This window comes from Cryptomeria japonica, chromosome 10 (assembly GCF_030272615.1).
Source record: "Cryptomeria japonica chromosome 10, Sugi_1.0, whole genome shotgun sequence".
Lineage (NCBI taxonomy): Eukaryota > Viridiplantae > Streptophyta > Pinopsida > Cupressales > Cupressaceae > Cryptomeria > Cryptomeria japonica.
Genome location: NC_081414.1, coordinates 326,563,335 through 326,577,073, shown reverse-complemented (window position 1 = coordinate 326,577,073; position 13,739 = coordinate 326,563,335). Strand labels below are relative to the sequence as shown.

The window sequence follows — 13,739 nt, the reverse complement described above, 5'->3', positions numbered from 1 at the left end:
TTTATTTCAATTTCATTTTCGAACGTTTTTGTTTTTGTTTCCATTTCATTTTCGTTTTTTTGTTTGTGTCGATTTTGTTTTGTTAATTATCTAGGTTTGGTTTTGATTTCTAAATTTGTTGATTAGGGTTTAGGGTTAACTGTTCAAAAATATTTTAGATCAAAATCAAGAATTTACAAATATAAAAAATAATTTATTTATAGGCTACTATAAAAAAAAACTAAAATAATACAAAGAAAACTAAATAATACACAAAAAAACAAGAAAAATATACAAGAAAATTATGAAATGTGAAAATAGATGACTGAATGTGTACCTGGGATAGTGGTGGAGGCTTGAAATGGAAACCACAACATGGGGGCCCGTTTTGATCTCCTCTTGTCAATTCACTGTCACAGTGAAAATGAAAAATTTGCCCAAAAAAAGGGTAAAAATAGAATTTCAAAAACGGGCCCCTGTTTTGTTTAGAAATGGGGGCCCATTTTGTAACAAAACGAGGGCCCGTTTTATTTAGCTTCGGCCCCCTGTCACCTTTCAGCTCGGGAGGCCGAACCACCCCCATTTTGTGGAGAACGTTTTCCAACGCGCAGACTTCCGTGAATTTGTGACTCATTAGCTTGCACATACCCAATATAGGTATAGTAGTAGATAATTTAATGGCATTCTACATGATTCCTTGAGCTTTACCATTCTTGGCATTGGTTTTGGGTGAGCCATAATTACAACTAAAATGTTTTAAATTATAATTTTTTTTACTAAAATGTGAAGGCATCTTGGTTATGGCATTGAATTTTGGGAGAGAATCAAACCCATGGTTTGTTGATCATGGAGGTTAGTTGTAGCAAAACATATTTTAAAATATCCCATGGTTGATTTCAATAGAGGTCTTTTGTAGGTGTGATGTTGGAGAAGAAAGTTTGTAGAGAAAAAGACCATTTTCAAGGAGTGAATTTGTGGCGGCTTTGTTTAATATTTTCTGTTGTTTTCAAATAGTGTATAATAAACTTTGTAATGTTTTTCATCTACCCATATAGCTGCAAATCAATGTAATTTTAGTTATGCTTTGTTAGTATGTAGTTTGAGGAGATTTTGAATGAAAAACATGAGACATATCTTGCAATTTTTTTATGTTGTTTGAAACATTTCTAAATTGCATTGTATGTACAAGTGAGTTTACTAATTTATATTAGTTTGGTATTGTGAGAGGTCATTTCTATTTGCATCACAAGAACCCCACACATGCCATAAGAGATAGGAAACCCAATCCTACACACAAGCACATGTCTATTCTTATCTCGTTGCTTCAAATACCATCCAATTTTGTCCACAAATGCATTCCCAATTCAATTTTGAAAATTTGACTATTAGAGGGTTTTGGGAACAATTTTTTCCAAAAGAAAAGAATGAAGAATAATTAAGTCTTTTTATCTTTTAACCCTTTTCCTTTTTTTCTATTTTTCTATTTTTCATTCCTTTTAAAACACACTTTTCAAGGACAAATATAATATTCTTTATCAAGCCATTTGCAATTACTATTCAAATACAATTAAATTGAGTATAAACAAGCATTCTGAACCTACCAAATTATTCAAAAATAAAATGATATAATTTTATTTCTATTTCATTTAATTATATTTCACCCTATACCTGTAACCACTCAACACACATGTCAAAAGTACCTGCTCAATGTATATATAACCAAAGTACAACATATCATAAACAATGCCCGATACATCATCATATAGACATCTAACTCAAGGCACTCAAAGATCTTAATATAATAATCACATTTAGTCCACACTCAATATTATTTCACACATCAATAAATTGGAACATTAAATTAAACCATGCATCAAGATTTGTAAAGAACCATCAACTGACATGTCAAGGAACCATATCTCGAACATGTGGGTGATCCAAACACACCAAGTAGAGCAAGAACATAAGACAAAGAAAACGATGAAGTTGAGTTACCATTGCCCATTCACAACAAGAAATATAATCACAAAGACAACCAAAGCATACTTCGACACAATGTCGAGGCCCGTACCTCAAGGCTGAAAATAGGAGGGGCACTACACCAATTACATGTTTTCTCCCTATCGATGACATTTATAATGAGTAGGGAGTCTCCTTCAATGATGATTTTCCTAAAACTATGCCTCAAACCTTCGTTTAAGTCATGCTAAAGAGCAAGCATCTCAACTTCGTTATTTATCTCAGGTAGCAACATAATGCTCAATTCCACTACCACCATGCCATTGTGGCCTTGAATATGTAGCTAGCCCTGGATTGGCTAGAGTTACCTCTCGAGACCCCATCAAAATTCATTTTTGTCTAACTTCCTCTAAGAGTATCTATATTGTGTTTCCCATGTCCACCAAGTTAGAATAAAATCCCAAAACCCTATTAATGGGGGATATATAAAATATTATATTACATTATATATTATAATATATTATGTTATATTGTATATTTAATACTTAAATTAATCAATATTAAATTATTAATTAAAAATAAATTTATATTTTTATAATTATTTATTAATTTACTATGGAAAACTTTTTTTTTTTTTGCATTAATTCACTTAAGATAATATAAAATAAAAATATAATCTAATTTTATATTATATTTTAGATAAATATAATACATAATACAATATATATTATAATTTGTATATAATTTATTATATATAATATAATATAAAATACTATTCTTAAAATAATATATAACACTAATGATACAATTTATAAGGGTCTGGTGGAGTCAATTTAGACTATGAGTTTGCTTTCATTGGTCTTAGGTTCGACTTTCGACTCCAAGACTTGAATTTCACCCGATGTAGGTGACAGGGCTACCTTCCATAGGCTGGTACTAAAAATCTTTTTTTTTATACTTTAATAGCTTGTTAAAAAAGTCCAATGCAATAGTTAACTGCCGTACTAATAAAATATGGATAAAATAAGTGGAAAAGCCACTAGCAGAAAATTAAAATTAAAGATAAAGACAGGGGAAACAAAGGCATCCATAGGAGATATAAAATTTGGAAATATGTACTAAATTCGAATTAGAAACTTGTACTACATAGCTTACTTCTATATAAGGAATGTTTATAAAGATTTTTCAAACAAATTTAAAATAGTGAAGAAAAATTAATCATATTTAAATTTGGTGGGTGTATAGCCGTATCTCATAAAATTAAATAAAAAATGTATGTATATTTTTAAAAACATATATATTAAGAGTCATTTTATTTCATTCTGCAATTAATACACCTTGTACATATTCCTCAATGTAAATTCACAGTCAAACTGTTATGTGAGATTTTACGGCAATTAAAAAGTGACTGATTTAGAAAATCTGATCGCCTGTCACAAATTTAGCGTTTGCAATCCCCACAATCCCCATCATTAAATTTTTAGTCCCCACAATCCCCATCATTAAATTTTTAGTCCAGATCGAATTGAAAGAAAAAGACATGAAAGAAATCGAATGGAGCGAAGTGAATTTTCTGCAATTGCCAACTGCACTAGAAAGGAAAGAGGGGTCTCGACAAAAAATCATAAATATATTCTACGATTTAGATAAGTATAGTTTTCGACATTGGCCACAAACGATGTAGAATGTAAACACCTACGGACCAAATTGGAATTGCCTGGTCGTCCTTTGATTTTCGACCGTTCAGAGCAAAATCTGATCACATTGCAGACGAGGACAAAAAGCCTCTTTTTCCTTTTGTCTCGTGTTACTGTGAATGATGTTGCAGTTGCAAATTCATGGCCATAAACCATTGTAATGGACGGGATGATCATCACGGGTTCTCTGTTTTTCTCCAATCAATCAGCTGGTGGTTGGCTGGGCAGCATTTCTTGTGGGCACTTTTCACAAGACAAAGACAAGGGAAGAGAGACACGGCCATTATTGATGGCTCACGCTGGATGGTGACTGGAGCGTCGGTTCCCTCTGCTTGCGGTTTACCTCTATTTTGGTGAGGTCTTCTATGGTGGGAAACTTTTGTTTAAAATGCAAATGACACCTTTTTAGGTTTACAATTATCACCTCTTAATTCTTCAAGCTTCCAACAAACTTTCCCACCAAATAATTAAGATGATTCAGCCTGCAGCACTGAACAATCATAGAGACTGACTTGAAAAATTGCCCATATAAACCCAATCATCAATTTCTTCTTCATTTGGAGACTAAGTCCTTGACATAGCTAGCATTGTTTTTGCCATCTGTATTGGCAGGCATTTTCCTAGTTACCCCTCTTTTTCATTGCACTTCCATTGTATAATTTCTCAGAGAGAAATTCCTCTGTAGTGCCATTGGCGGTTCTTGAGCATAATTGTGGACATTGATATATTTTTTTTAATATTTTTTTCCTACCTTCATCTATAGAATGGAAGAGAAATTATCATCAAAGAGCATGGTAAGATCAATTTCAGACCAAATAGAAGAGTTAATGCAGTCCAGGGAAGTGTCAAGTCATGGCGAAAGGGCTGCCAATTCCATCGGAAGACTTTCTTTGGAGCATTTGGATGATGATGATGGATCCAGGAAAGAGGGGTTAATGGAGAGAAAATTAAGTCTAGGCACAGTGGGTGCTGAGAATAAGAGCCAGAGTCAGACCCCTCGTGCTAAAAAGCCTCCTCTGAGCAGGAAAATTCAAAAGCAACCATCACCAAGAGTTAGCGGACACATACCCAAATGGAAAAGTGGACAGTTCCGGATTGACGATGAACTAACTAATATGAATGCATTCTTTGAAGAAGTGGCTCTTAGCAGAGCTTCCAGTGCGAGTACCAGTAATGGTTTATCCTTCTCAATTGCTGGCCCAGTTATGGCTCCCATTTCTACCTCCACTCCCACTGCCACTGGAGATATAGGGCTTATCAATGACTGTGAGTATTGCCCATTGGTGATTGCTAGACTTATAGTGGGATCCTGGGCAACTACATTAAATGTCTAGAGGGTTGATACTTTGCCTGCCCTCTTTGAAGAGAGAATAAATCTTTAATCAAAATTAACAGTAAAAGGTCCGCATTCCACAAGGAAGCTGCAGTGCCCTGAACATAAACATGTTGCCCTTGTTTCATTCTGTCAAACTTGTATTAGTGTAGCTATGCCTTTCTGGTTCATAGATTATTTTGGTTTCATGGATATTAACAAAATGATAAGTCAAACCATTTCATTTCAAATGAACAGAAGATAAATAAGATGAGCTTTTAGGGAGTAGCAGCTAACCGAGTTCTAATAAATATATTTTCAATACCTCTTTTCAGTGCAGGAAGCAAGGTTGCATGCAAAAATTGCTCTAAACAAAAATGATAGTGGAATTAAGGGCGTGGACATTGAAAAAGGGATTACTGAACAAGCAAGATCTTCCCCTCTGCCCCTTTTTTTGAAGGTATGTATCCAAAATCTTCTCCTGTTTCAGGATATCTTACTAATAAAAGGGGAAAAGGAGAAGCTCTGTAGCGATACTTTTTCTTGAGAAGTAACTGTAGTTTTCGTGGAGCAGTTCGTTGATGTTAGATACAAGGTAGTTTTGAAAGGCACGCCTACTAGTTTCCTGAGAAGGTCTTGGACTGATCCAATATTTTTTGAGAAAGATATTCTTCATGGCGTAACTGGTTGCGTTGTCCCGGGGGAAGTGCTGGCTATGATGGGTCCTTCAGGAAGTGGAAAGACTACTCTTATTAATCTGTTGGCTGGCAGAATGCAGCATTTCTCTGGTACCATTACCTACAACGGCCAGCCTTACACAAAGGCCTTGAAGCATAGGTGAGTTCATCCTTATCACAAGTCACATATCTTGACTCTCAAATATTCTTTTCACGTTTGCTTCATAAATAACGTGTAATGCCATTAGAGTAGGATCTTGCTTTTTAATAGGCAAGAAAGCTCTTGGCTTTGAATTAATCAATAGAAACCCATCTGAATGGTTTCTTCCTCAGATTTGTTTCAACTTTTAGTCGTACAAACTGCCTGGTTGTCACAATACACTGGGAATACTTAACCTTAGCACATTCGATCTTTCCAGGATTGGATTTGTCATGCAGGATGATGTATTGTTCCCTCATCTCACAGTGCGAGAGACACTTACTTATACAGCTCTTTTGAGGCTTCCTAGTACACTGACAAAGCATCAGAAAGAGCAACGTGCTCAAGAGGTTGTTAGTGAATTAGGCCTTGAAAGGTATTATCTGATCTCCTTCCTAAGAATACAAGCTTCTTAGATAATCTACTGCAGAATGGAGGTTGTTTCCATTCCTTTCAAGACACTTTCCATAGTTCCTTTCTCTTCTTGTAAGAAATTCAAAGCAACTCTGACAGGAATTTCTAAGCTTAAAAATTAATGAAATTATTTGAATGCAGATGCCAGGACACAATCATTGGAGGCAACTTTGTTAGGGGCATTTCTGGAGGTGAAAGAAAGAGGGTCTGTATTGGCTGCGAAATTCTGATCAATCCTTCTTTACTATTCCTAGATGAACCTACTTCCGGTCTGGATTCCACCACAGCACTTCGAATTGTTCAGATGTTGCATGATATAGCTGAGGTATGAGATTCATCTCAAAATTGCAGCTCGTTTGCATGGACTATGCTATAATTTACATTTGATTATGACACTAAATTGTGAATGAGGGTAAATTGAAAACCACAAATGTGTATTGCAGGCTGGTCGGACAGTTGTGACCACAATTCATCAGCCATCAAGTAGGCTGTTTTATAAATTTGATAAGCTGATCCTTCTTGGAGAAGGGCATTCTGTCTACTTTGGTAAAGCATCCAGCGCAATGGACTACTTTTCATCCATTGGTTTCTCACCCCTTATAGCCATGAATCCTGCTGATTTCCTGCTCGATCTCGCAAATGGGAACACTTCGGATGTCTCCATCCCAACAGAATTGATGCAAAAGATACATAAAGAATCTGAGAATATAGAGGATTTGGATGGAGAAATTTCAATAAGGCCATCCGCTCAAGATGTACATGAGGTAAGTCAAAAGAAACTCTAGACATATAAAGGAATTCTGGTGGTATAGTTCTTTTCGTGAATTCAACTATTGAATGTTTCTATTTTCCTTTTCAATTGAAAGCAGTACCTGGTAGAAGCATACGAGAACCATGTTGCTCCTGAAGAAAAAATTAAACTGATCCAAAGTAATGAAATAAGTGAAGACTTGAAATCAGCACTATCTGCAAGACGCGAATGGGGTGCAACATGGTGGGACCAGTTTTCTATTTTATTTGTCCGTGGGCTGAAGGAAAGGCGCCACGAATACTTGAGTTGTCTGAGAATTGCACAAGTTCTATCGACTGCTTTTATTCTTGGGTCGCTTTGGTGGCAGTCAAAGATAGATACTCCTAAAGGGCTTCAAGATCAGGTTCTTTAGTTTGCTTTGTAAATAAATTGTTATAGAAATTGGAGTTCTTGTCCCTAGCCAGCAATTTGTTTTTCTAAGTTTTCAGTGCCAAATTCAATTTCCTTAGCAGTTTTTCTTTGAGATTCCTATACATCTGACCTGCAAACATAACCAGCACAAAACCCATTCAGAAGTATTGTTCTCCTTATAACTGTACTTGGATGTTGTTTATTCATTGAATGCAGACAGGGTTGGTGTTTTTTATTGCTGTTTTTTGGGGATTCTTTCCAGTCTTTACAGCGATTTTTACATTCCCTCAAGAGAGGGCAATGATATCTAAGGAGCGTGCTGTGGACATGTACAGATTGAGTGCTTACTTTATGGCCCGTAACTTAAGTGATTTGCCTCTGGATCTTTTTCTTCCAATTATATTTATACTGATCGTTTACTTCATGGCACACCTTCGCATGACTGCTACAGCCTTTCTGTTGACCACGCTCACTATTTTTCTTAGCATCGTTGCCTCTCAGGTTTGTTTTCCAAGAAATTTGATTAGCTTCTTCATTTTCTTCCTAGTTACACAATATTTGTTTATACTTTATAGTACTTTATTTGGAGCTAATACCAATAGTGCATCTGTTTTTGTCATTTGAAATTTTATATCTGACAAGTTACAAGCTGAATAGACTATGGTTGGTTATGCAGGGTCTTGGGCTGGCCATTGGTGCTGCCTTTATGAATCTCAAGAAGGCAACAACTGTCGCTTCTATAACCATGCTGACATTTATGCTTGCCGGAGGCTTCTTCGTGCAGGTAACTTACTAAGTAAAGTGTGATCTACTTATCATATTGGTTATTGTTAACACTTTCAGAATGTTTACAAGTTAACCTTGGTTGGCAAATCAATCACAGAACTAGGGCTGACTGTTACATCTGAGGGTGGGGAAAGATTAGCAAGCCAATTTTACTTGCGAGCCTTGTCATGAGGTCAAAACCTGAAGAACAAATTTCAACATTCTAAAGCAGGGTGGATGTAATTTCACAGGCAATGTGCATAACATAAAGAGTATTCAATCCACATAGGGACAACATATCTCTTAAAAACTTTTCATTCCAACAATGCTCCAATTCTTGTCTTTGTGCTTCAAAACAGTTTCATAAAACAACCAGCTTTAATGCTTATATGCCAAAAACAGTTCGAGTAACTCGAGATTTATAACAGAAATAACATTTTGGTTCTGGTTGTTACTGACTTTATAACCACAACATTTTCCATCAATTCCCATCAATATTTTAAACTCTGAAGGGTGTTAACTGAGACAACTCATAGCCTGCAAACTAAGGAGGTCACATCTGAGTTCAGAGAAAGCACGGCTTAGCCTGGAAAAAAGGGTGAGATTGCTATAGAGCAACCAAAAAAGGGTGTTACAGATTGGGCATGGAGCTGTTAAGAGACAGCCTAAAGAGGTTCTACAGTGTAAAGAAGTTCCTTTGTATGAGGAATCCATAATGACACAAGGAATTGGATGCTATGATAAGAGCCACACCAGCCTCCATCTAATAACAACCATTTTCCAATGTTGTATTGGCTGGTCAAAATGGATTGGAGAAAGAACCAGGCAAGTGCAAGATCTCTGATCTAATATGTTTTGATTCATCACAAAATGGAGACAAGACCCAAGAAGCTTCCTCTAATCCCATTCCAAATCAAAATCACCAGGCTTCTTCTGAAGTTTAACAAACACAGAAAATTAAGTGCAATACGAGGATCAATTAGGGATGATGATGCTGGAAAGAAAGGAAAAGGAAGGATAGTTAATAAAAAGATGAAAGTAGAGGAGGAGGAAAGAAGAAAGAAAGGGCCAAGAAAGATGATAAGAATGGAGTGATAGACAATGAACAGAAGGAAATACAAGAAGAAGAATTGCAGGAAGACTATAACGACGAGGAAGATCCATATACAGCTTTGACAACCATAGAATATTTTGCAGGGATCTAAGTGTCTGCCTCCGGAATTTCAAGAGCGGCAGAATCTTGTTGAGGGTGAATGTGCATAATGCTCCTCTTAATTTTTTTATTCCAGAAGATAAGCTAAAAAACATGCCAATACCTTATTTGTTTCATTCGCATCTGGATGAACTGAATTAGAACTTGAGCTCTGTGATGATGACATATAGAATTAGATATTTGTTCATAATAGATTACCATGTTCCTTATGGCACAAGGATGGATGTTTCAATTATGAAGATATTACGGGTCATGCAACATGAGGGAACAAAATGAGTCATCAGACAAATGAAAGCTAGCAATTTCTATCTATAAACCAGCTGAGCAAGATGGAATTTGAAGAGATGGAAAGAAGAATTCAGAACTGGAAGTACATATTGCAATCAAGGACAGAATAATTGATGGCTTGAGGGATGATATAAGCTTAGATGAAAGAAAAATTGAAAAGGTAAGTTGCAAACTCAACAGGCACAATCTAACATCCAACAATTGGAGGGTTTAAAGAAGACGGCTAAATAGATCAAGGATATAATTATTTCCTTCATTCGAAACAAAAAAAATTGAATTTGAAGAGAAATGTTTGAGCCGTTTGGGGTGCATTTTGTTTAATGTCCCAAGTATAAAAAATTCTGGGAGTGTGAAAAAAAGATTGCAGTTGTTTGGGGTGTATTGGCTATTATAAGAAATTTCTTCTCTCCATTCTGTTCAAAGGATTAAAGCACTGGTTGTTACCCTCTTCAGCTGTTAATTATTTTTCAGACACAATCGTAACTTTTCTTCCCTCACAATTGTTGATGCCAAAATAATAAGAAAAACTTGAATTGGTAAGGAACCATCGTTACTGTTTGATTTTCCTTTCAAAGCACTTTTATTTTCAGCAGAGTGCATTGTTTTCTTTGCCATAGCAACGCACTAGCCCATGTTCTCTGGGAACTTCCTCAAGATTTAATTATTAAATCAAAAGCAAAGATATTTATCACGTTGCTTTATCTCTTTGGCATTGCTTTAGCAATCTTTCCACGGGAACATACTCAAGGGATAGCTCATGCTTTCCATCAAGTTTCAGCCAATACGTTGATTTATATTTTATTTACCATAAGTATGCATTGCTTGCTCTAGCTGTTGTCTCATAGGGAAATTTCCCAAGATATCTATTGGGATCTGAATCATGAGCTATCTTGAAGAAGAATTACATCATACTCATTGGAAGGGTGGTTGTTCAGCTAACTCATTAATGGAGACTCTTAGCCTGCGATCCAAATCATGGGCTATACTGAAATGGAATTAAAATCATTCCTCATTGGAAGGATATTCGGTCAGCTAACCAGATGGAGCTGCTCACATTGGGATCGGAATCTTAATCTTTCTTACAAGAATTTACCTTATTGCTTATTGAAAAAATGTGTGAACTTTGATTATCTAAATTGATAGAAACACTCAGCTATTAGAGCATCCTTTCCCCAACAACATTCTGTTCTCACAATCATTTCTTTAAGGTGTTCAAGTCATTTAATTGCCTTGTGGGATTTCTAACCATGCAGCTGATCTTCCATAACTAAGAAAGACAAAGAGATTAAGGACGTTGTTGATCATTGCTAGGATTGAGACTTCTCTTCTACATCATTATTCCTCTCTCTTATTGTCTTGTCAATTTATGTGGCTGGGGGAAGCGAGTATCTTCACAGTCTATAAGAATAAAAGTATTCCTAAAGACGGGAAAGGATCAGTTTTCATACCTAGTTTCTCTACACTGCCCAACTATTATCTATTTGAGTTTTCAAATAAAAGAACTGATATCTTCAATTCAGGTGTCTTAATCCCTTCTATAAAGGTGATCATATGTTTCTATCCATATCATGATCTGACATGGAAATCTGTAAAGATCTTATCATTGGAGTTCTTGATGATGGGCAAAGCACAAACTGTATTTCAGTGAATTACCACGAAACATTTTTTTGTACTTTACTATCTTTTTTGAAGGCACTAGTGGCTCTAAAGTCTATAGTCTGAAAAGAGACACCTCTTGTTTCTTCTTGTAAGGTAGGTTCCAGAAACACGTTAATTCTATTGGAGATGGTACAAGTTCAATGCCTCAAATAATTAAACAAACCATAGCGTATATCTTTTTCTTCAGAAAGAGATCAGAGGATATGGTTAATGTCTGAATTCCAGATTGACTTGTATGGTTGACTACAAATCAGCAATCTGGCATCCATCAGATTTCCTTGTCAGAATTGAATATTAGATGATTAATAGACCAGTTATGTGAATTCTACCATAAGTTGGCTTCTTCAAAGCTCAAACATCATACAAAACCTCTGATACACAAGAGCAGCTTCTCCTCTTAGGATGTTCCAGCAACATTTTGCACATTATGGGTAAATAAGTTGATTTTTTCGTTTTTGTTTTGAGGCTATCTTATTTTAAGATGTTTTAGACTAGAACGCCCAAGAACATTTAGTCGTAAAGTCTTATCAATGTAGAGTCAAATCCTCAACAACTTATATTCTACTATATTTATCGAAGCTTATAATCTTTAGAACAACAATCACAAATTATCGTTTCTTTTTCTGAAAAATTCTAATTATTGTGACCCATGATCTGTTATTCAACAATTCAACACTTTTACATTCTCTGTGTTCATTTCCAATTTCATTTAGCCCTGTTGTTTGATTTGATACGAATGGTTACACGATCCAGCAAGTATTTACAATTACTATAATTGTTTTGTGGTGTATATGTTTCACTAATTGACATTTTGAATGAACGTGCAGAAAGTCAATGTATTTATCAAGTGGATCAGGTATCTCTCTTTCAACTACTACACATATAGGATCCTCCTCAAAATTCAGTATGATGCTCAGCAACTGTATGATTGTTCAAGTGGATGTAAAAGTATAGCATGCGGATGTAGAAGTATAGCATCATCCCCATCTCTCCGGGATATTCCTTTAAATGGTGGCATCAAAGAAGCGACCATTATGTTACTCATGGTTATTGCTTACCGTCTTCTAGCCTACTTTTCTTTGCAAAGAATGAAAGTAAGTGTTTAAAAAATATCTACAAATTAAAACATGTAACAGGTGAGCATGAGCCTGAAGCTTCAACTGTCAGGTCTAACTATCTAGTATTGTGTTGCCATTAAAGAGGTGACTTCTAGGGATTATACCATTGACCATTGAAATGAGGAGGTAGTTCTGCTAATGATGTCATTGACTATAAATTGTATTACAGTAGGAGGGTTTTATCCTGTCTTCTGTTTAAGACATAAGTCTTCCATATTTTGTTTGGCGAGGATGCCTTACTTTTGTTTATATTGAGCTTTCCAAAGCTTTGATGTTTGCCAGTATTGTCAATTTCATTCCTCGAGCAGAAACAGAAGTGAGACTTAAGTTTGGAGGGACTTAAAATTGGGTTGTTTGCATGATGGTACCCTTCTTGAGATAGTTATATCTCTTGACACTAAATTGGAAGAGATCTGAAATTGGGTTGTTTGCATGAAAGTCGTTTCTATGGAGAAACTTGTATGTTTTGAGCCCATGAAGTTGTCTCTACAGAGAAACTTACATATTTTTATCTACTAATCAATGATATATTATGGATATACATTTCGTTGTTTGTAAAGTTGTTATCTTTACAATCACTGAAAATGTGGAGTCTAAATTGTCCTACTTTCAACAAGAGGCGACATCTAAAGCTCTATATCATAGGGTAAGTGCATGAAAATGGGGATAAAAAGGAAGTCAAAAGTGGTCACTTTTGTAATCTAAAATTAACTAAACTGGAACTTGGATTATTAATTTGCAAGGTTGCATGGGTACGGGGTACTCGGAGACGTTGGAGACTGGAACCGGTACCGGTGCGGCTATTTTTTTAAAATAGGAGACGGGGGTACTTGGAGACGCCAATTTTTTTTTAAAATATAATTTAATAATTGATAGAAAATCTGAAAATATAATGGCATTGAACTTTCAAAACAAGAATTAACATTCACTTTGAAGTTTAAGTACACAGATGTGAAATGAGTCAATTCAAAATGTCTGAAAATGGGGCTCACGTCGGTTGTTTTTGCTTTTGCCCATGCATCGTGTCAAACTTTTTGACTTTTGCGCATGTTATTTAGGGTGGAGACGGGAGGGTTCGTTGGCGTGGAGTCTCCTATGTGTAGGGACGTCTCTTAACGGGTCTCCGGTACGGGAGACGCGTACCAGTCTTCGATACACGTTCTAGGGGGTTGGGTACGGGTACCCATGCAACACAGTTAATTTGAGATGTATGTACTAAATATTTGAAGATACAACAAGAACACGAATTATAGTACGCCAAATTTAGTTTCTAAACTACTAAGATTTTTTTAGATGG

General features: G+C 35.7%; 1 protein-coding gene across 2 annotated transcripts; it reads left to right on the top strand.

Annotated features, from left to right (window-relative positions):
• Positions 1–3,584: 3,584 nt before the first annotated feature.
• LOC131076122 (ABC transporter G family member 22) lies at positions 3,585–12,738 on the top strand. Of its 2 annotated transcripts, none has more exons than XM_059213726.1 (10): positions 3,585–3,988; positions 5,283–5,407; positions 5,522–5,784; positions 6,044–6,199; positions 6,379–6,562; positions 6,681–7,001; positions 7,107–7,391; positions 7,616–7,900; positions 8,076–8,183; positions 12,152–12,738. In XM_059213726.1, the coding sequence occupies exons 3-10, from the start codon at positions 5,663–5,665 to the stop codon at positions 12,428–12,430; spliced, it is 1,740 nt and encodes a 579-aa protein (XP_059069709.1). In that variant the 5' UTR covers positions 3,585–3,988; positions 5,283–5,407; positions 5,522–5,662; the 3' UTR covers positions 12,431–12,738. The 2 variants fall into 2 exon arrangements, with proteins under 2 accessions (XP_059069709.1, XP_057869160.2); XM_058013177.2 differs by lacking the exon at positions 3,585–3,988 and adding an exon at positions 4,029–4,901.
• The last annotated feature ends 1,001 nt before the right edge of the window (positions 12,739–13,739 follow it).